General features: G+C 43.6%; 1 protein-coding gene and 1 pseudogene across 1 annotated transcript; both read right to left on the minus strand.

Moving 5' to 3' along the window:
- Positions 1–337: 337 nt before the first annotated feature.
- On the minus strand, positions 338–2,785 carry LOC147426215 (uncharacterized). The gene is made up of 4 exons (XM_086498560.1): positions 2,320–2,785; positions 1,595–1,676; positions 1,211–1,343; positions 338–685 (listed from the first exon to the last, which is right to left on the minus strand). Exons 1-4 carry the CDS (start codon positions 2,455–2,457, stop codon positions 649–651), a joined length of 390 nt encoding a protein of 129 aa, XP_086354686.1. The 5' UTR covers positions 2,458–2,785; the 3' UTR covers positions 338–648.
- A 657-nt stretch (positions 2,786–3,442) lies between these two features.
- LOC147426216 (uncharacterized) lies at positions 3,443–5,044 on the minus strand (annotated as a pseudogene).
- Between the last annotated feature and the right edge of the window lie 18,695 nt (positions 5,045–23,739).

Consider the following 23,739-nt stretch of genomic DNA (forward strand, 5'->3'; position numbering starts at 1 on the left):
AATCTCTCTCTCTCTCTCCCCCTCCCCCTCCCCCTCCCCCTCCCTCCCTCCCTCCCTCCCTCCCTCCCTCTCTCTCTCTCTCTCTCTCTCTCTCTCTCTCTCTCTCTCTCTCTCTCTCTCTCTCTCTCTCTCTCTCTCTCTCTCTCTCTCTCTCTCTGTGCATATAGAGAATTTTCTTCACAAAATGGAAAGTCCAAGCGAAAACACAGGTGCATATTAACATGACAAAACTTTACATCTTTCAGTTCCAAAAAATTGGCAATGTCTGACGAAAAAAAACACATGAACACAAAAGTCCTAATTTTTAGACAGAAGCATAGAGTAAAACTACGACAAATTTACATAGATTTAATCCTGGGAAAGTTCAATTTTTTTACAAAAATACACTATAATGCCCACACATTCACAATGCAATGAGGCATGCATGAGAGTTGGAGCCGTCTGACAAGACTACTTCTCGACTAATCAAAGCATCACGTGTATCTTGTGCTCCTTGTCATGAAGATAGTGGAAATATTTCTTGACATGTTTGGCACAAGTCGACACTTTGATCCACCAACACAAAAGGCCTTGTTGCAGCAATGGTGTTAATACACTTGGTTTCTCTTTGCAAAGTGCGCTCACTTTCAACCCTTTTGATGTGTCTTCCTAAACATGCCTGTTTCTCTTTAGGGTTGAGGCCATCCTGCAACAATGAATATGGTGAATCCAAGCAAGTATAAACTAGGGTAGGCTAGACATAAACCTCAAGGAGGTGCAAACCAATTCACATTTTGATACACGATATATAAACGCAAGCATGAAACTACAAAAAGGTCACTACCTTTGATGCACAATTAGGACACAGTCTCATTAGGGTAAAGTCTCTCTCTCTCTCTCTCTCTCTCTCTCTCTCTCTCTCTCTCTCTCTCTCTCTCTCTCTCTCTCTCTCTCTCTCTCTCTCTCTGTGTGTGTGTGTGTGTGTGTGTGTGTGTGTGTGTGTGTGTGTGTGTGTGTGTGGCATATGTACAGTTGTCCTCACAAAAGGGACAGTTTAAGGTAGAAACATAGGTATCTATAAACTTGGGCAACATTACATCTTTTGGTTTCAAAAAAATCTACAATATCTGCTCGAAGGAACAAAAAACATCAATACAAAAATCCCAATATTTAGAAGCACAAAGTTAAACTCAAGAAAGTTTACATTTTTCACAAAAGTACAATGCGGTACCTTGATGCCCACACATTCTCAATGCTCTGTCTAGTGGCCAAGGTCAATGTGAAAGCCAACTCTTCATCCTTGTTTGAGCCACATGAAACTGATGTAATGAGGCATTCATGAGATTTGGAGTCCACATACAAGACTATTCCCCGACCGATCAAAATATCAAGTGTAACTTGTGTCCCTTGTCGTGAAGTGAGTAGAAATATCGCTTCACATGTTTGGCATGATTCCACACTTTGATCCATCAACAAGGTCTTGGTGCAAAAATGATGGAAATACACTCGATTTCTCTTTGCAAAGTGCACTCGCTGTCAGCCTTTGATGTTTCTAAGCATGCCGGTTTGAGTAGGCACCGTTGTGATTGCCTCATCATTTTCCTCTCTATTGTACTTGGCCATGTCGGGTGGCTGTCACATGCCCCTGAATTTGTGAAATGCTTCCATTCTTTGGCAATTCCATCCCCTTGTGATCCCTTCCACATGAAAGACATGAATAAGCCAATATTATGTGACCTACTATTACCATATACACGTGGTAATGATGTGTCTGAACACACTTAGGATTCTCGGGCATTTTCTCCCTCACTAGGAGGTTTTTTTCCTATCCATTGTATATACGTTGGGATGGGGGAAATGGGAACACACATAGTACACAAACTAGATGCCTCTCTATAGCCCAGCAGATATCTTGCACCCCAAGCCACACAGAATCACGTACACATGCACACTATCTGTCAACCTTCACACCATGGACTCGCCTATGGACAATCACGACTACCCACAGTCACACATGAGCACTTCAGCAATGAACCCACCAACAAACCATCATAACCGACACCAATGGATGCATACAACTCCTCAATCTGTAAATGCACTCACACAGGGAGGCGACACACGCCTCGACCACTCATACAAGATGTCCGCACAATATCTCTACCTCCCTCTCTGCTCACAGACACACAATCCCGGAGGCACACCTACCACGGGCATACGGCAAAGAACCCGAGGCTGAAAATATTGACAGAAAACTCGACAAAAAAAACACAACAACTATGCATCACATCAACCCGATCAATACAAGGATGGCGACTTTAGGCAGTCTGATCCTCTCCTCACTGGAAATCTCGTTCCAAGATTTCTCACAGCAGTCCTGCTGGCGGTCCTTCTCTTCATTTTATGCTCTTGGCCTCTGCAAGCCCGCCTCCTCAAGGCGATCCTCTTCCCTCTATTCCAGGCTCCCCGGCCCTCGATCATCCCCTTTCTGCCTTGCTATAATCTTCAAGCCCTGGCGGCCCTCCCTTTGCTCTCGGCCCCGTCACCTCTGATGGCGCCCCTCTGCAGCAGCACCCCTGCAATTGGCGAGCCCCTTGGCGGCCCTCCTTGCTGCTTCATGCGCATCCTGCCGGTGGCGGCTCTCACCTTCCCTCCATATGCAGCCCGTTCCTACCAGCGCTCCCGGGCCTTCACAGTTCTCACGGCCTCCATGCCACAGATGGCGGCCACCACCCCTTTTGGAACTGCCACTTCCTCAAGGCCTCTCCAACAGATGGCCTTTTTTCTGCATATTCACCACCTGGCACCACTTCTCCATACACTGCACCTCGTTTATTTCTTTTTAGCATGGCATTATTTTTAGAGCTCAAGCTTTTTTAGCTACACAACGCGCTGTTCCCATCCAAGAACGACCACAAACCAAAGCACCGCCATATGGGTATACCGCAAGGTCATGGTAGCTGAATCCGAATACTCCCAGCTTCAAGTAGCCTCGGCTGCCCCTTTGGAGTCGCACCTCAATTGCTTTGTCATTTGTCGATAGTGGCAGTCACTCCGATTGTTGATCACCCCGAACTTGCCGTAATCACAACAAACAACCTCGTCCATTCTTTAATCCTTGAAATAGTCCTCCAGAAAGCAACTAGGTAGCATGTTTTATGCATCTACGAGCGCACCCATCATTAGAGATTAAACCAATCTTTGACCTGCTAATTGCCACGTTTGGCATACACACCATGATCAAGCTTGCCGCTACGGGCATCTGGTAGTGACTTCACCGCCTCGACCTGTATCTACATGACTCCATACCAATGCAAGAACCCTTCTGCTAGACCGACATAACTTTGTTGCACCATCATTGCCCAACCCCTCATTGAGCATTCATGCTCAACCATAGCATTATTTAGATAAGATATCAGTGCATAAAAAGAAAATTGATAGATACTATGTACAGGAGCTAGATAAATAGCAGTAGATAGATAGAGCGAGATTCACTGGCTGTAGCACCCACCTGGGTCAAATGGAAAGCCATAGGCTTCCCCACGCATGATGTAAACTCCACTTGGATCAAAAACATGGCATTGATCATCACCATCCATCTGTAGCACAAATACGCACCATCCCTGCTTTGCATTTGTAAACCTGTAAGCCATCCATGTATGTAGCTCTTGACCGCATAGCCCTTCAAAAAACTGCATGCATGAGCCTTCTTCACACATAAAACAAGCATGTACACTTTGCAAAGCCTTTGCATCATCTGTTTCCCAGTTGTCGGCTAGAGAGCTCTCCACAACATCATTGTCTATAAGCAAGGCAACCTGTAGCAACCGGCATAATGCCACTTGCCAAACAACCTTCAGCAACATGGCCGTCAACAGCATGGCACCAACCTGTGGCAACTGCTCATCCAAAGCAGACACTGGCAAAACTTCATCTGTAGGCTCTTCAAGCGGTGCTACAACAGGCGGCAAGCCTTGCATACCTTGTATTCTCGCCATAGCTTTAGTAACCAAAACCTGCGACTCATCATCAACATTGCCCACCGGCTCATCGAATCCCCAATCATCTTCATCAAGACATTCTTCTTCAGTCAACATGAACTGACCACCACAAGGCACGAGAGAGGGTTGCCCAACCCCCTGGTCTTCGCAAAATGGCTCTTCACCTGCAACCTGCTATTCTTTGATCAAATTATTGACATACATAACATCATATGTCTCATACCTTGAGAAAGCAGACTCCGTTTCCCACGTGTTGTCCGTATCCAAGGCACTGCTATAGCTCGAACACACCTCGGCTTTCTCCACAAAACACGCCGACTTTGGCACTTCAGCTATCTTCTCCACTGCTTGTTTTTCGGAAGGCACTTGGTCAAGCACATCGGGCGGTACTCAATAGACTCCTCTCTGCAACTGTTGAGGCCTCATAGGTCCACACAGTATCGTCTCTACTTTGTCATCACACCTATCCGCTGCTACGACATGTGCATACAAAGGGTCGGATCACCTGAAGCTCTTCCCTAGCAATTCGCCTTCGCACCAATGGACTCACCAAAACCTGCTTTGCATGTTGCTTCTTTAAAATCTTCTTTGTCCTGCTCTGCGCATAGGCTACTGCCTCCTCATACGTGCACGGTCCATCCATCTCGACTTTATCTCGCACTTGTACATGCAAGCAGTCCACAAACTTGGTCAACTTCAAAAAATATGCATTCTCTAGAGTAGTTACCTTAACCAACTTGCTCCATATGGCCTCGAACTCCCACATGACTGCTCGAAAATCACCGTCAAGGCTTTGCTTTAGGTTGTTCATCATCTGCTTCACTTCACTCCACTGCGTGTTGGCCACATATCGGCTTCGGAATGCCGCTTCCAATGTGTTCCAATCCAGCTTTTCTTCAGCATACAAGCCATCGTACCATACCTTTGCTTTACCGAACCAAGAGCAGGAAAGCTTGGGCTACTCCCTCTTCTCTTGACAAGCCGCTCTCTAGCAGAAATAGACCATAGTCCTGTAGCCACACTTTAGCATCTTCAGCACCTATAAAAGTCAAAAAACCCGACCACATCTTGCTTAACATCATTTGCTATTTGACTCTGGTATTACCGCAACACCGTTGGAGAGGGGGAAAGGGGAACACACCCAGCACACAACACAATGCCTCACTATAGCCCAGGATATACACAGTGCTCCAATCCACTAGAGTTCACCTTCAAAACTCAACAGTACCCGCAAGCAAACCACCACTTTCACAGAACCATATGCACATACGCCTTGCAATGCACCAGACAGACTCAATCACTCCGCTCCCCTCACTTCACAACCTTCCATACTCACACAACCTCTCTCTTTGCACGTCAAACCTCAGGGGGGCACACACGCCCGGAGACACACGCACACAAGCAGAGAAGAGAAGGAGGAAGGGGGAATGACACCCAGAAATAGTAGAGAATAGCCTTCTAGCATATGCAATACCATATACAACCAACACACTACCGACATGAACCTCGGCAACCAAAAACAATGGCTCAAAAGCCTTGGCAAAAAAACCTCATGGCAAAAAAGCTAACCTTGGTCAAAGACCCCAAAAAATGAACGTTTATCTCCTTTTATAAGGGTGTGTCTAGGAGACTCAAAAAAGAAATGATGGGTGTGCTTCTCCTCCCGTGCACTTCACTTGTAGCTTCAATTAGAATTTCCTTGCATTGCCACCACTTAGCATAGTTCATTTTTGGAAACAATTGCATGGTGTACACATCCTCCTAATGTCCGCCCAACTCCGCCGCCCCGGCTTGACTTGCATTATCCGGCCACTTCGAATTGACTCCTTTGAACACCTTCCCCCTCTTCCATTTGCTCTCCCCTACCCCTCCTGGCGAGATTTGTCTCTTGGCCGGACCTTGTGAGCCCCCTCTTGTGCTCCAAAATGCCCTCCTCTCACTGCTGCGGGATCCCCTTCTTCCATGAGGGGGAGAGGCAATAGCAAGATCGCTATTGCCCTCCCTCATTTCCTTCAAAAATTTGGGGGCCCAACGAACCGTGGGAACCACCGTTAGCACGGATGCCACATCATCACCCACTCCCCGCGGGCGCAAGTGCCCCTGGCGTCACCCAGCTCAGTCAAAATCGCCATCGACCGCCCCAATGCGCCACGTGCAGCGCCCAACAGGGCCGCCACTCACTCGCCATAGCCAACAAGGAGGGAGCTCCCCTCTCTCCTCCCTTGTGTTAATAGAGAGCTCACGGTCCTACTCTTATATTGCAGCCCCCCAGCCCAACGATTGCGCATATGGGTTTAACCTTCCTGCCACGTGGCAGCTATACAAGGCCCTCAAAAATCCACCTTTTGACCTTTAAAAAAACCTCTTCTTTGCTTGAATTGGGATACCGTGTTTGGTCTTGCCCAATAGGCCTATGCACCGGCTTTGAAGCCTGACCTAAAATCCAAAGTTTTCATCATCAAGTCATCTTTCTCTTACCCCACTTCGAGATCTCCAAGGCTGTTCTCTGAGGCCGCAAAAAATCCAAAAAGCATCTGTAATCAATTCCAAATAAGTGCGCCCAATCTTCAGGCTTCAGTATCTTTCCGCTCTGGGCTCCGTTTGACGTGTAATCAATTCCTACTAGCTCCGTATGATACATACCCTGCTGTAGAACTCCATCGGGGCTCAAAAGATGTTGGATGGCACGATTCTCCATGTGGTCAGGTAGACACCAACCTAGCCCCCAACAAAACTTCAACTGGCCATAAAATGCAAACCGTAGCTCTGATCTGCAATCTGAAAAGACGAGTAGGCTTCTTAAATTGAGCTCTACACACCTGTACCTCGACTTCCACTTGGACCACCTGTCCTCAGCTACCGTGTCCAGTGCAATCCATTGAAACTTCAACCTTCAATAACTTGGGCTCTATAGCTCGGTTTGATGAGCCATCTTGACCTGCTCCTTCAGCACTTCAAGCTCTTCATTCCTGGACCCAAAAGTTGCACTTTGCATCTCCTTCATTTGCTACCCAAATTAGCCCCTCATGGAGCCTTCCTTGGCCTATAAGCCGCATCAGGCATACAATTCCGTTGCTACCTGTCATCCCATGATTCTCCTAGCTGCTCCAGCATTTTGCCATGCTTCTGTTTGCCTGCATATATCTGCCCATGCCACCTGCTAGAGTCGACACACTTTGGTTGCACCATCATTAGGTCGATATTGCCCTCCCTTGTTTCCTTCAAAAATTTGGGGGCCCCAACGAGCAGTGGAAACCACCGTTGGCGCGGATGCCATGTCATCACCCACTCCCCGCGAGCGGGAGCGTCCCTGACGTCGACCAGCTCCGCCAAAATCGCCATCGACCGCCCCAATGCGCCACATGCAATGCCCAGCAGGGCCGCCACTCGTGCGCCATAGCCAACGAGGAGGGAGCTCCCCTCTCTCCTCCCTTGTGTCAATAGAGAGCTCACGGTCCTGCTCTTATACTGCAACCCCCCAGCCAGCGATTGCGCATATGCGTTTAACCTTCCTGCCACGTGGAAGTTGTACAAGGCCCTCAAAAATCCACCTTTTGAACTTAAAAAAACCTCTTCTTTGCTTGAATTGGGGTACCTTGTTTAGTCCTACCCAGTAGGCCTATGCACCGGCTTTGAAGCCTAACGTGAAATCCACCGTTTTCATCATCAAGTCATCTTTCTCTTGCCCCACTTTGAGATCTCCAAGGTTGTTCTCCGAGGCCGCAAAAAAGCCAAAAAGCATCTGTAATCAATTCCAAATAAGTGTGCCCAATCTTTCGGCTTCAGTATCTTTCCGCTTCGGGCTTCGTTTGACGTGCAGTCAATTCCTGCTAGCTCCGTATGATGCATAACCTGGTGTAGACTTCCGTCGGGGCTCAAAAGATGTCAGATGGCATGATTCCCCATGTGGTCAGGTAGACACCAACCTAGCCCCCGGCAAAACTTCAACTGGCCATAAATGCAAACCGTAGCTCTGATCCGCAATCTGAAAAGACGAGTAGGCTTCATAAATTGAGCTCTACACACTTGTACCTCGACTTCCACTTGGACCACCTGTCCCCAGCTGCCCTGTTAAGCAAGAATCTGCAATCCATTGAAACGTCAACCTTCAATAACTTGGGCTCCGTAGCTCGGTTTGATGAGCCGTCGGAACCTACTCCTTCAGCACTTCAAGCTCTTCATTCCTAGACCCAGAAGCTGCACTTTGCATCTCCTTCATTTGCTACCCAAATTAGCCCCTCATGGAGCCTTCCTTCGCCTATAAGCCGCATCAGGAATACAATTTCGTTGCTACCTGTCATCCCATGATTCTCCTAGCTGCTCCAACATTTTGCCATGCTTCTGTTTGCCTGCATATATCTGCCCATGCCACATTCTAGAGTCGACACACTTTGGATGCACCACCATCTTCGACTTCACCAAGGAGCAATCAGTATGTCCTCAGTGGGGGCACCACGGATGGGATGGGGAAAATGGGAACACATATTGTACACATATATGCAGCCCATTCCTACCCCGGCGCTCCCGGGCCTTCACAGTCCTCACGGCCTCCATGCCACATATGGTGTCCACCACCCCTCCTGGAACTGCCACTACCTCAAGGCCTCTCCAACAGATGGCGTTTATTTTGCATATTCACCACCTGGAGCCACTTCTCCATACAGTGCAGCTTGTTTTTTTTGTTTTTAGCATGGCATTATTTTTAGAGCTCAAGCTTTTTTACCTACACAACTCGCTGTTCCCACCCAAGAACCACCACAAACCAAAGCACCGCCATATGGGTATACCGCAAGGTCGTGGTAGCTGAATCCGAATACTCCCAGTTTCAAGTAGCCTCGGCCGCCCCTTTGGAGTCGCACCTCAATTGCTCTATCATTTGTCGATAGTGGCAGTCACTCCAATTGTTGATCACCCCGAACTTGCCGTAATCACAACAAACAACCTCGTCCAGTCTTTAATCCTTGAAATAGTCCTCCAGAAAGCAACTGGGTAGCATGTTTTATGCATCTACGAGCGCACCCATCATTAGAGATTAAACCAATCTTTGACCTGCTAATTGCCACGTTTGGCATACACACCATGATCAAGCTTGCCGCTACCGGAATCTGGTAGTGACTTCACCACCTCGACTTGTATCTGCATGACTCCATACCAATGCAAGAACCCTTCTGCTAGACCGACATAACCTTGTTGCACCAACGCCCATCATTCTAGGGCTATCTATCTTTCCATTGCACACTAAGAAATACACTCTCTATTGTGTTCCTTGAGCTTCCTTTGTCTTCTCCAAGTTGTGTGTATTTTCCTGCAGCCCTAATTCTAGCAATTGGTATCAGAGCAGGCTGCATCCTCCCAAGCTTATTGCCAACAGCTCTAGCCCACGCCTGCTCATTTTCTCCAACTTTTGTGATCTTAGGTGAGTGTTTGTAGGTCAGCAAAAATTTTGGGCCTGCTCAAATAGCTTGGTTTGTTTCCACTACAAATAGTGTTGCACATGCTATTTTGTCATTTTGTGCATAATTTCTCTGAGTGCCGTTTTTTGCATAATAGGTTTCTTACAATCTTCTATGGTTTGTTCTATATAGAAGATGTTGTTCTCGCTTTCTTTCTCCTCTTTTCGGGCAGTTTTCACATCAGGTGCAACATGTACCAAGGCTGACAACAACACAGATGTATTCAAGATGTTTGTTGTTGAGGACAAATTGGATGGGGACAATTAACCTATGTGGGCTTATATGATGCAACATATTCTTGTGTCAAAAGGCATTTGGAACATTATGTAGGGCATTGATGTATGTCCTGGTTCTGAGGATATATGTTGAGGATGTTGTGCAGGTCTTGCTGCAAGGATTGCTTCTGTTAGAGTTGTTTTGCCTACAATAGACAAGGTTGTTGGGATGTAAAATATGCACATGCTTATGCATTGATTTCATTGTCTATGAAGCACACTATTACTCCTCACAGTCGTTCAGCAAAATTTGCAAAACAAGCTTGGGATATTCTGGTTGGTCTTTATGCAAGTCGCAATGAGGAAAAATTTTCATTACTGCGTAAAGAGCTGGAGTCAAAGATTATGCATGAGGAAGATAACATGGACACTTTCCTTATTGGTAACAAGTATATCAATGAGCAACTTATTTATGTAGGAGAAGTCATTTCAGACAGTTCCCTTGTGCAAACTGTTCTTGATGCCTTGCCAGATTCTTATTAGCATTTTGCTAGACTTGGACCCAAGGAAATCCTAATGTTGTCAAGTTTGATGTATTATGCACATTGTTGTTGCAAGGGTCTTTTTCCAAAAAAAAAAAGTACTAGACAACGTACAATTGAAAGGCCTTAATAGCATTGCAGCCACTTCTCATGGTTCTTCTGCGAGTGGAAAATCACCTGTTCCTAATGCTTCTGTTGGCAGCAATTCATATGGGAATTTTGGTGATAAGGACAAAAATAAGATTCATTGCCACTATTGTAAAGCTAATGATCATTTGACCAAGCAGTATCCTAAGTTGAAGGCCAAAGAGGCTAACAAGAAAGAGGCTGGTTCCACTTCTAATGTTGGTTCCACTACAAATTCAGCTATTGTTGAGTCTTCTGTGAAAGGAGACTGTGATGATGATGTTGATGTAGAATGGGATTTTAGTGCAGAGTGTACCTATAATGCTGATGTTAATGATGCATGCATGTCAATTCTGCAGATTCACATGTGTGGTATTTGACAGTGGTGCTACAAAGCACATTACCTCACATTGTGATTTTTTCTCCTCTCTTGAGTCTGTCCCTCATGGGATTTTAGTTACTTGTGCCATCAATGCTTCCTATCTGGTTCAAGGAATTGGAAATATTATGCCTACCGTTGCAAATGGCAGTTCTTTCACACTCGTTGATGCACTTTATGTACCTGGGATCAAGAAGAATCTTTTGTCTATATCTGCACTTGCTAGACTTGGTCTTGTAGTCAAATTTGTGGATGACAGATGTACAATACCTAATCTCAATTTGGTTGATGAAATTATTGCATCTAGCATTTTATGTCATGGGTTGTATAAGCTCACTTTGTACAACAAGTGTGGAAAGAATTTTGCAAATGCAATTGTGGATTCAAAGGCTATTTCAGATGCAAAACTTTGGCATGTACGTTTTGGTCATCTAAATTTTTCAATTTGCTGTGTTTACAGAAATCTGTAATGGTTTCTTCTTTTCCACCTCTTGAAGCACCTATCAAACATGTCTATGAAGGCTGTATTTTGGGTAAGATGCAGCGTTCAAAGTTTCCAAAGGATGGTTCAACTAGGGCCACATGGAGGTTGCAGCTTGTGCATAGTAATGTTTGTGGGCCCAGGCAGACTCCGTCCTTGGGCAATTACCTTTACTTAGTGACTTTCATTGATGATTACTCCAGGAATGCATGGGTATTTTCGCTTAAAGCAAAGTCCAAAGTATTTATGTGCTTCAAATAATTTTTGGCTATGGCGAAAAATGTCTTGAAATGTACTATGGGCACACTCCATTCCGATCAAGGGGAGGATTATATGTCTCATGAATCTAATGAATTTTTGAGGGATAAAACACCAATTTACAGTGCCTTATACACCTCAGCAAAATGGTGTTGCTGAGAGGAAAAACAGGTCACTTACGGAAATGGCACGATGTATGGTCAAAGTCAAGCTTTGTCGCATTCGTTTTGGCTTGAAGCCATTATGTGTACCACTTATGTACTTAACAGGTGTCCTGAAAAATCTTTGTGGTCTATTACTCCATATGAATCATGGCATGATACAAAGCCTTCTATTGAGCACATGAGTGTTTTTGGTTGTTTGGCATATGCTTTGGTGCCACAAACACAACGCAAAAAATTGGATGATAAGGCTGTCAAATGTATTTTTGTTGGTTATAGTGTTGAAAGAAAAGGTTACAAGTTGTATCATCCACAAACAAAGTGTATTCTAGTTTCATGGGATGTTGTGTTTGTGGAAGATTTTGTCCACGCCTTGTTGTCATGTACTAGAGACATTAATGTAAGCTCACAGGACATTTATGACACTCTTTTCATTGGTGGAAGTTCCAATGTAAATTCCAATGAGGCAAATGGACATCCTAAGGGGTTTTTGAAAATGTTATAGATCATCCTATTACTAATTCAGATGTACATGATGTACTTGATGAGGAAAGGGCTGAAAATGAGCAGGCTAGAGGTATGCCTAAATGACTGGTGCATACTTTGCGTGGCAGTAAATTGGATGCACCTTTGTCTAGTCATACTTAACTCGCCATGCATCTTATGCATCAGCTTGTTATGCTTTGGATGTGTCTAGCTTACATGATGTTGAGGAACCTCTATCTTTTGATGAAGCACAAAATCTAAAAAATTGGATGGCTGTCGTGCAATCAGAATATGATGCACTTATAGAAAATGACACATGGACTTTATGTGATATACCTCTGGCAAAAAGGGCATTGGTATGAAGTGGGTTTACAAGTTGAAACGCAAGCCGGATGGTGAGACTATTCGCTGTAAGGCTCGACTCGTTGCAAAGGGTTATGCACAATAAAAGGCATAGATTGTAAAGAGACTTTTTCTCCCACTTGTCATATGACTCCTGTGCGTTTTCTATGTGCATTGGTAGCTAATTTTGGTTGGGATGTACTGTCATATTTGAGGAAATTTATGTAACACAGCCTCGCCGTTTTGTCAAGGAAGGACAATAGGATAAAGTGTGCAAATGTAACAAAGCTTTGTATGGGTTGAAGCAATCTCCCCGTGCTTTCTATGAGAAGCTTGACACTCATTTGGTCAAACGAGGTCCAATAGAAATCATGTTGTACGTAAAGTGTGAGGGTGATATACTTCGCATTGTGGTTCTCTACGTGGATGATTTGTTGATCACTGGACCAAATGAGAGACATATTGTTGATTTTAAGGCTGATTTGAATGCTACTTTCAAGATGAAATATTTGAGGCTATTGCATCATTACTTGGGTATACAGTTTAGGCAGTGTGATGACGGTATTTCCTTATGTCAAAAACATTACATAGAGACATTGCTATGTAAGTTTGGACTTGAGGATTGCAAACCTGTTTCCACTCCCATGGAAATAGGTTAAAATTGATTCTTCATGATGATGTTGATCCTGCACATGTCACTCTTTGCTATTGGATGCCTCATTTATGTATGCAGCACGAGGTATATATTTAGTTTATAGTCTCACAGGTCAACAGATTTATGTTGGAATTAGGGTTGCAAAGAAACGCACACAGCTTGGAGAAGACGAAGGATGCTCAAGGCACACAATAGAGTGTGTTATTTAGTGTGCAATAGAAAGATAGATAGCCCTAGAGTGATGGGCGTATATACAATGCACAGGGGGAAAAACCTCCTAAAGAGGGAAACAATGCCCCGGCAGTCCTAGTGTGTTCACACACATCACTACCACATGTATATGGTAACAAATCTCCCCTGGAGTGATGCGGTGAATGAGAGCTGGCACATGAGTAAAGAGAAGTGCCATGCCCTAAGGACATGATCAGTCCACAAGGGGGAGTAAGCCCAAAGCTTTGCGGAAAGCTTCAAGCTTCACACGAGACAATGCCTTCATGAAAAGATCTGCAAGGTTTTCCTGTGTTGGCACATAAGCCAAGATGATCTCTCCTGCTAAGAGGCTCTCCTGCTGAGAGCCTCTCCCTGACATAGTGGTAATGCACCTCAATGTACTTTGTGAGAGCATGAAAAACTGGGTTCCTTGCAACTGCCAATGCGCTCTGACTGTCAGTGTAGATAGTGTTGGCAGTGTCCTGTCCAACACCCAAATCAGCCATAAGGCGTCTGAGCCATACACACTCAACCGTAGCTATGAAGACTGCCCTGTACTCAGCCTCACAACTTGAAGTGGCCACAGTAGGTTGCTTCTTGCTCAACCATGATATACATGAACTGCCAAGCATGAAACAAAAACCACTTGTGGACACTCGCGTATCAAAACAACCAGCCCAATCTGAGTCCGGAAAAGCATATTAGTATGGCGGCAATGATCCCCCCTTGGGATAAAACAAGCCAAGATGTAAAGTGCCACTAAGGTAGCGGAAAATCCTCTTGACAGCCTGCCAATGCTTAGACCCTGGGCTATGCATAAATCTGCTGACCTGTGTGACCGCAAACTGAATATCCGGTCTCGTGTTGCATACATAAATGAGGTAGCCAACAGCAGTTTGATAAAGAGTGACATCAGCAGGATCGCCAGCATCATGTAGACTCAACTTCAAACCTGTTTCCATGGGAGTGGCAATAGGTTTGCAATCCTTAAGTCCAAACTTACATAGCAATGTCTCTATGTAACTTTTTTGACACAAGGCAATACAACCATCACACTGCTTAAACTTTATACCCAAGTAATGATGCAATAGCCCCAAATCTTTCATCTTGAAAGTAGCATCCAAATCAGCCTTAAATTCAGCAATATGTCTCTCATTTGGTCCAGTGATCAGCAAATCATCAACATAAAGAACCGCAATGAGAAGTACATCACCCTCACGCTTTACATACAATGTGCTTTCTGTTGCACTGTTACAAAACCCTCGTTTAACCAAATGAGTGTCAGCTTTCTCATACCAAGCACGAGGAGATTGCTGCAACCCATACAAAGCCTTCTTACATCTGCACACTTTGTCCTCTTGTCCTTTTATGACAAAACCGCAAGGCTGCATTACATAAACTTCCTCAAATATGTCACCATTCAAGAAAGCAGTAACAATGTATGATTGATGTACATTTCAACCAAAATGAGCTGCCAATGCACATAGAAAACGCACAGTAGTCATACAACAAGTGGGAGAAAAAGTCTCTTCATAATCTATGCCTTTTTGCTGTGCATAACCTTTTGCAACAAGTCGAGCCTTATGGCGATCGATCTCACCATTCGGCTTGTGTTTCAACTTGTAAACCCACTACGTACCAATGGCCTTTTCTCTAGGAGGCAAATCACATAAAGTCCATGTGTCATTTTCTATGAGTGCATCATATTCTGATTGCATGGCAGCCATCCAATTTTCTAAAGTCTGTGCTTCATCAAAAGACAGAGGCTCCTCAACATCATGTAAGCTAGACACAGCCAAAGCATAACAATCTGATGCATAAGATGCATGGCGAGAGCCTGAACGAGTACGACTAGACAAAGGTGCATCCAATTTACTATCACGCAAAGTGTGCACCAGCCATTTTGGCATACCTCTAGCCTGCTCATTTTCAACCCTTTCCTCATCAAGTACATCATGTACATCGGCATCAGTAATAGGCTGATCTATAACATTTTCAGAAACCCCCATAGGCTGTACATTTGCCTCATTGGAAATTACATGCGTATTTCCACCACTGAAAAGAGCTAAAAAGTGTCATAAATGTCCTGTGAGCTTACATTATTGTCTCTAGTACATGACAACAAGGACTGAATAGAATCTTCCACAAACGCTACATCCCGTGAAACCAAAATACGCTTTGTTTGCGGGTAATATAACCTGTAACCTTTGCTTTCAGCACTATAACCAACGAAAATACATTTGGCAGCCTTATCATCCAATTTTCTGCGCTGTGTTTGTGGCACCAAATCATATGCCAAACAACCAAAAACACTCATGTGCTCAATAGAAGGCTTTCTATCATGCCATGCTTCATATGGAGTAATAGACTGCAAAGCTTTCGTAGGACACCTGTTAAGTACATAAGTGGCACACATGATGGCCTCAAGCCAAAAAGAATGCAGCAAAGCTTGACTTTTGACCATACATCGTGCCATTTCCGTCAGTGACCTGGTTTTTCTCTCAGCAACACCATTTTGTTGAGGTGTATAAGGCACTGTACATTGGTGTTTTATCCCATGACTAGCCAGAAATGCATTAAATTCATGAGACATATACTCCCCCCCTCGATTGGAACGGAGGGTGCCAATAGGACATTTCGAGACATTTTCAGCCATAGCCAGAAATTGTTTGAAGCACTAAAAACTTCGGACTTCGCTTTAAGCGGAAATACCCATGCATGCCTGGAGTAATCATCAATGAAAGTCACGAAGTAAAGGTAATTGCCCAAGGACTTTGCAGGGGCCCACAAACATCACTATGCACAAGCTGCAACCTGCATGTGGCCCGAACTGAACCATGCTTTGGAAACTTAGAACGCTGCATCTTACCCAAAATACAACCTTCACAAACATGTTTGATAGGTGCTTCAAGAGGTGGCAAAGAAGCAACCATATCATATTTCTGCAAACCAGCAAACTGGCAAAATTCAGATGACCAAAACGTGTATGCCAAAGTTTTGCATCTGAAATAGCCCTTGAATCGGCAATAGCATTTGCAAAATTTTGTCTACACTTGTCATACTAAGTGAGCTTATACAACCCACGGCACAAAAGGCCAGATGCAACAATTTCAACACCAAAACTGAGATCATGAACTATACATCTGTCATCCACAAATTTGACTACAAGTCCAAGTCTAGCAAGTGCGATACAGACAAGAGATTCGTCTTGATCCCAGGTACATAAAGTGCATCAACAAGTGTGAAGGAACTGCCATTTGCAACAGTAAGCACAATCTTTCTAACTCCTTGAACCGGATAAGAGGCATTGTGGGCACAAGTGACTGAATTCCCATGAGGGACAGACTCGAGAGAGGTAGACAATTCACAATGTGAGGTAATATGCTTTGTAGCACCACTATCGAAATACCACATGTGTGAATCTGCAGCAACTGGCAGGCATGCATCATAAATAGCAGGATTGTAAGTGCAGTCTGCGCTAAAATCCCATTCTGCATCATAAACAGCAGGATTGTAAGTGCAGTCTGCGCTAAAATCCCATTCTGCATCAACATCAGCAACACAGTCTCCTTTCACAAAAGACTCTACAATGGCTGCATTTGTAGTGGAACCATCATTTGCAGTGGAACCACCCTCTTTCTTCTTAGCCTCTTTGGCCTTCAACTTAGGACACGACTTGATCAAGTGATCATTAGCTTTAGAATAATAGCAATGCATCTTCTTTTTGCCCTTATCATCAATATTCCCAGACGAATTGCTGCCAGCAGAAGCATTAGGAATAGAAGTTTTGCCACTCGCAGCAGAACCATAAGAAGTGGCCGCATTGCTGTTACCACCCTTTCTTTGAGAAGCAATAAAAGCCTGTTCAACTGCACGTTGCCTAGTTCTGTTTTTTCTGGAAAGTGACTCTTGCAACAGCAATGTGCATAATGCATCAAACTTGACAACTTCAGGATTTCCTTGGGTCATCAGTCTCCAAGTACTAGCAAAAGTATGGTAGGAATCTGATAAGGCATCAAGAACAGTCTGCACAAGGGAACTGTCTGAAATGACTTCACCTGCAAAAATAAGTTGCTCATTGATATCCTTGACACCAGCAAGTAAAGTTTCCATATCATCTTCCTCATGCATAATCTTCGACTCCGAGTCTTTACGCAACAAAGCAATTTTAGCCTCATTGCGGCTTGCATAAAGACCTGCTAGAATATCCCAAGCCTGTTTTGCAGATTTTGTTGAACGAATGTGCGGAACAATGGTGCGCTTCACAGACAACACAATCAATGCATGAGCCTATGCATCCTTTACATCCCAACGAGCTTGTTTTGTCGTAGGCAAAACAACTTTAATAGCAGCAATCCTTGCAGCAAGACCTGCAACATCCTCAACATCGCCTACATCCTCAGAACCAGGACGTACATCAATGCCCTGCACAATGTTCCAGACGCCCTTTGACACAAGAACATGTTGCATCATATAAGCCCACATAGGGTTCTTATCCCCATCCAACCTATCCTCAGCAGCAAACATCTTGAACACATTTGTGTTGTTGTCAGCCATGGTAAATGCTACACCTGATGTGAAAACTGCCCGAAAATAGGAGAAACGGAGCAGGAACAACACGTGCTATATAGCACAAACCGTAGAAGATTATGAGGCACCTGTTATGTAGAAAACGGTACTGACAAAAATTTTGCACAAAATGACGAAATAGCCTATGCAATACGACTTGTAGTGGAAACGGAGTCCGAAATGAGCCCGAATCAAAAATCTGAGTAGACTAAGCTCTTTGAGAAATCCCAAATTTTTTGTCGACCTACGAACGCTTGCCAAAGCTCATTGAAATCGGAGAAAGTGAGCAGGCGTGTGCTGGAGCAGCTGGCGACTAAGCCCGGGAGGATGCAACCTGCTCTGATATCAATTATTGGAATTAGGGTTGCAAAGAAACGCACACAGCTTGGAGAAGACGAAGGAAGCTCAAGACACACAATAGAGAGTGTGTTACTTAGTGTGCAATAGAAAGATAGATAGCCCTAGAGTGATGGGCGTATATACAATGCACAGGGGGAAAAACCTCCTAAAGAGGGAATAAATGCCCCGGCGGTCCTACTGTGTTCTTTTTGCTACTTGAGTGGCACTTTACATCTTGGATGTTTTTATCCCAAGGGGGGATCATTGCTTCCAGACTCAAAAGCTTTTTTGGACTCAGATTGGGGTGGTTGTTTTGACACGTAAGTGTCCACAAGTGGTTTTTGTTTCATGCTTGGCAGTTCATGTATATCATGGTTGAGTAAGAAGCAACTATTATGGCCACTTCTAGTTGTGAGACTGAGTACAAGGCAATCGTCACAGCAGTTGAGTGTGTATGGCTCAGACGCCTTATTGTTGATTTGGGTGTTGGACAGGACACTGCCAACACTATCTACACTGATAGTTAGAGCGCATTGGCAACTGCAAGGAACCCAGTTTTTCATGCTCGCACAAAGCACGATTAGGTTCATTACCACTATGTCAGGGACAGGCTCGCAACAGGAGAGAGGCTTATGTGCCAACATAGGACAACCTTGCAAATCTTTTCACAAAGGCATTGTCTTGTGAGAAGTTTGAAGCTTTTCGCAAAGCTTTGGGCTCACTCCCATTTGTGGATTGATCATGTCCTCAGGGCGTGGCACTTCTCTTTACTCTATGTGCTTCACCGCATCACTCCAAGGGGGGATTTGTTACCATATACATGTGGTAGTGATGTGTGTGAACACAGTTAGGACCACCGGGGCATTTTTTTCCTCACTAGGAGGTTTTTCCCCTGTGCATTGTATATATGCCCATCATTCTAGGGCTATCTATTTTTCCATTGCACACTAACAAATACACTCTCTGTTGTGTACCTTGAGCTTCCTTCATCTTCTCCAAGATGTGTCTGTTTTCTTGCAATCCTAATTCCAACACTATCAATAATTGTAGGTGCAGCTCATCACAAGATGGGATATGTTTCTCAATATCATCTAACAAACTCTCAAATCTTCAATGCATTGGTTGAGGATATATGCGATGAAAGGGACCATTGCATGGCCATGTCATTGGGAGGCTCATCGGGAGCTCAAGTATGGATCCAATTTCCTCTTGTGTGTTCTCCATTCCCATTCCCCTAGTCGTGTCAATGACTAGGAGAATATGGCACAGATAAGGAAAGAGTCTCTCACTACTAGTCGCATGCCGTATAGGTGTTTTCACATGCTTGCCCAGCCTGCACAATGATAATAAGAGGACATGATACCAGATCTCGTGGCATGACGTGACTCAACACCTTGAACAGGAGGGCCACTTCCTCAATTACTTCAACTGTCATAAAACCTAATATCTAAATAACCCATATGATTTTTCTCATATTAAAATGATCATTTAATGTGAGAGAATAAATGGGAACAAGAGTAAGAATATAGACATGTGCTTATGGATCTATCTCAACATGGGGCCAAAATCAATGGGTCCAAATGCGAGATGGTCTGTCAAAGAGCAAGGCGAGCTATTGGCGCTTGAAAGACCTTAGGGTTAGCTTCATTAAAGGCCTTCAAAGGTTAGGTTAAAAGTCCTTCGGCCTAGGACCTTAGGCAACAAGCTAGGGTTGTGCTTGAGGTGGGAACCCGGCCCAAGCTTGAGGTGCTTGTCGTGCTTGGTGACTAAGGTGCTTGAGGTGCTTGTTGTGCTTGGTGACTAAGGTGCTTGTCATGCTTGCTGACTAAGGTGCTTGAGGTGCTTCATGACTAAGGTTCTTGAGGGGCTTAAGGTGTTCCAAAAGTCAACAAGGATCCCTACATTTTGGGGGGGGGGGGGGGGGGGGGGGGGGGTACAAGTAGGAGCATGAGAGAGAACAAGGTAAGCCTAGTCTAAAGAGGCAACAAGGACACATGTCAAGCTCCTCTCCATGATGCCCTCATAAGGTGCCTAAAGCCTATTGGATGGCCTTTAAAGGGTTCCAATAAGCTTTTATCTAATTAAATTAATTATTTAAGCATTTATCAAGTCCTCTCTCTCAAAAGGGAAAGGAGGACAGTTGTCCAAGGACTACCTCTATTGCTAGTTGTGACCAAGGCTTGTGATTGGCTAGGCTTGGGAGGGCCAATGAGCTTCAATCAAGGGCAAAAAGAGGGGGTAGACCCAAGAAACTTGGGGGCTAGCTTGAGGGGTATACTCTCTCGCACACACTCTCATTGTGTGAAGTGCTAAGTGCAAGAACTTCATCTCCTTCTCCAAGCTTCATTAGGGCCAAAAGGGCCTCAAAAAGGGATGTGTAAGGAATGAGTTAGCTTGTTGATTAGTGGAGCATTTGACGGTCAAAACGGCTCCAAATTTGATAGTTTTGGGTATTCAAAGCATATCTAGAGCATTTAAAGAGTATCCCGGCATAGGTCTTTCAATATGAAAAAAAGATGTCATGTTCACTCTATTTTCTCCCCTACTGGACCTATTTTATTCTCTTGGCGGCAAATACAAAATTTTCACTTTTGAATGATGGTTTTCCTCACTATTCTTTCTCTCAAGCATGGGGGGTTCACTATGTGTAAAACTACCATATCACGTGCGTTCAAGACATGTTTGTAAAACCCCTTATCTGTGAATTTTGTTAGGAACATAATATACCTTTTTTTTTTTAAATCTGTAAGTTTTTTTCAAATTTGAAAAAATAATGCCCTTTTGTAGATATATTTCTGTAAGTTTCAAGAACTTTAAATACCCTTCTCAATCCATTTCATTAGACTCTCTTCACCCTCATAAGCTTTCCAAGCTCTCTCTACCTTCGCAAGAGGACCACCATTTCTGGTCTAGCTAGAAGGACCACCGCTTGCAAGAGAACCACCATTTTGTTCTCTTCACCCTCACAAGGTTTCGGATCTTTCTCGCTAGTTTTGCTTTGCTAGAAGCTCACTTCAACCTCACAAATTTTCCCATCATTTCTACTCTGCATGGAAACCGTTTTTCTCTCCTCACCCTCACAAGATTTCCAAATTTTCTCACTAGTTTTGCTCTTCCTAGAAGCTCACTTCAGCCTCACAAGCTTTCCAAACTTTCTCACTAGTTTTGCTCTCGCTAGAAGCTCCCTTCATCCTCACAAGCTTTCCCACCATTTCCACTCTGCCTAGAAACTCATTAAGTTGTTCCATATGGAAATCAAGCTCAACCAAGTGTAAGAAACCGCGAGGGTAGTGTATCAAAGGCGGCAGGTGTCTGAGCTCAAGCATTACAAAGCAAAGGGAGCAAGCAAATGGGTATAGAGAGAAGTCATCTTGTATCCTATTTATCCACGAACTGGAAGGTAAATAGAAAAATTTGAAGCCTTACTCTCATAAATAGATTTTCATGGTGGCCATCTGCATTTGGAGAAGGATCCAACTATTTCTAAAAGGACAGGAAATGTTTTGAAGGACGCTTCAACAGGAGGTTTAAAAGCCAAAAGATTCACTTAGTTTTTTCTAAGTTGGAAATTGGATCTCATGATATCCTGCAGCATATGCTCTATCTAGATGGACCATATTTTGCAAAACAAGGGCCCATTGCAACAGATAGAAGTCACATTATCAAGCGAAAACTTCATTTTTCATATCAACAAAAAAGGGAGGATGACAAAGAAGAAGCAATGCACTAAAATAGCTACTCAGTCGGTACCAAGGGAGGCAATTATAGAGGATGAGATCAAAGAACCAACAACATCCACGTTGATGTGAACATCACAATCATTCCAAGGAGGAGACTATTTAGATGCAAAGTTACAATGTCATTCCTTGCAAAACACTATCATTTTAACAATATAATTCCTTGTAAATTTACTTTAAATCTCCTTGCAAAACATTCATTTTCACAATATAATACCTTGTAAAGTTACAACATATGTTCCTATAAACATTGCAACATCAGGATTAACACTTTATTTTCCCTTTGCCACACAATCGTTTTACTCATCTATAACTCCTAAGACAAGTTTCCTTTTAACTATTCTAACATTTGTGTGAGATCAAACTTGAGCTTTGAAATTTTTTCACTCTTCTATGTAGGCTTTCATGTGACCATGATCCTATAACATGACATCTGGAAACCATTGGCATGGACCAGCATTATTAGAAGCTTTAACACCCTCGACTTCCTTTTCCTTTAAGCCATGTTAATAAAACTTTGTTCCTTCAGCTCTTTTGACTCAACTTAAAATTATAACTTTCAAATAAAGCAAAATGGCAAAATTTTAACATCATAGATGAGTCTGAAATGCCCAAAAACCTCAAAAATGACCGGCTATATGCCTCGTTCTGACACCCGGAGAGGTCGGTATGAATCTCCCTACCCCTCTCCTCGCATCGTACGGGATAGGGCCTCCAGAGGCCTTTTTTGGTCATACCGACCTCTCCAGGTGTCAGAACGAGGTATATAGCCGGTCGTCTCCGAGGTTTTTGGGCATTTCAAACTCATCTGTGATTTCAAAAGCTTCAAATATTGTATCTTTTAAAAGTTACAAGTATTATATATTGTAAAATAGAATTGAGTAATTTTGTGACTATGCTTGGGTCCAATATGCTTAATAGGTCTATATATAAAAATAGATCTATAGTAGGTAGGAAAGGTGAATCTGTGAATGCAAATAACCCACACATTACGATTGGGGTAACATGTTGATGTAGATTTTATGTACGCATGTGATGAGTGCAAGCTCTTGATGCGGTGCTTAGAAGTAGAGGGTAAGTGAAAAGTAGACTTTAATAAGAAAAAGATTAGTCATTAATAGGTGTCATCATCACTATTTGAAAAGAAAGATTTCGTATCTTCTAGCTTAATATTGTACAATATTAAATAGAAAAGAGTACTTGTACATCAGGCCCAGAATATGATGTTATCTGTAAAAAACAACAGGAATGCCATCAAGTATAGGCAATTTAGCCAAATGAAAGTGACATTTAGACATTTTCCGCTAAAGTAGGAGCACAAAAGCTCAAGCTAGAGGTGACAATAATGCCATACTTTTGTATATGTGTCAAGTGAGTATTGGCCTATTCTTAATCCGTGGATTACCAAACAACCCTTTTTGGACGTTTTTGGCCCTAATGTGTTGAGAAGTTGAGAGCCTACACCAACACTCTTGGCTATGGAATGCAAATCCAACCAAGAGCCATGCTTCAATGCTAAAGCTTGCCATCTTCTCCATCTTCATTACTATGGTATTATGCTATGCTAAGTTAAAAGAGTGATGATAAGTAAGGAACTATTTCTTTCTTGTAAGAATGTTTCTTCTTCCTCTTCCCTACCCTCATTCCCTGCTAGCTCTCTCCACCTTTGGAGGTGTTTGAGGTCTTGGGATTGAGGCTATAGACACGTTAATGCTTTCATTTAGCCTAAGTTACGGGCATAATTGTGGTGCATGAAGCTCTCTATCTTCATTGTACCATCAAGGTCTCAAGGAGCAAAAATCTTGTATT

The sequence above is a fragment of the Adiantum capillus-veneris genome, chromosome 24 (assembly GCF_014529385.1).
Source record: "Adiantum capillus-veneris isolate H3 chromosome 24, ASM1452938v2, whole genome shotgun sequence".
In the NCBI taxonomy this organism is placed as follows: domain Eukaryota; kingdom Viridiplantae; phylum Streptophyta; class Polypodiopsida; order Polypodiales; family Pteridaceae; genus Adiantum; species Adiantum capillus-veneris.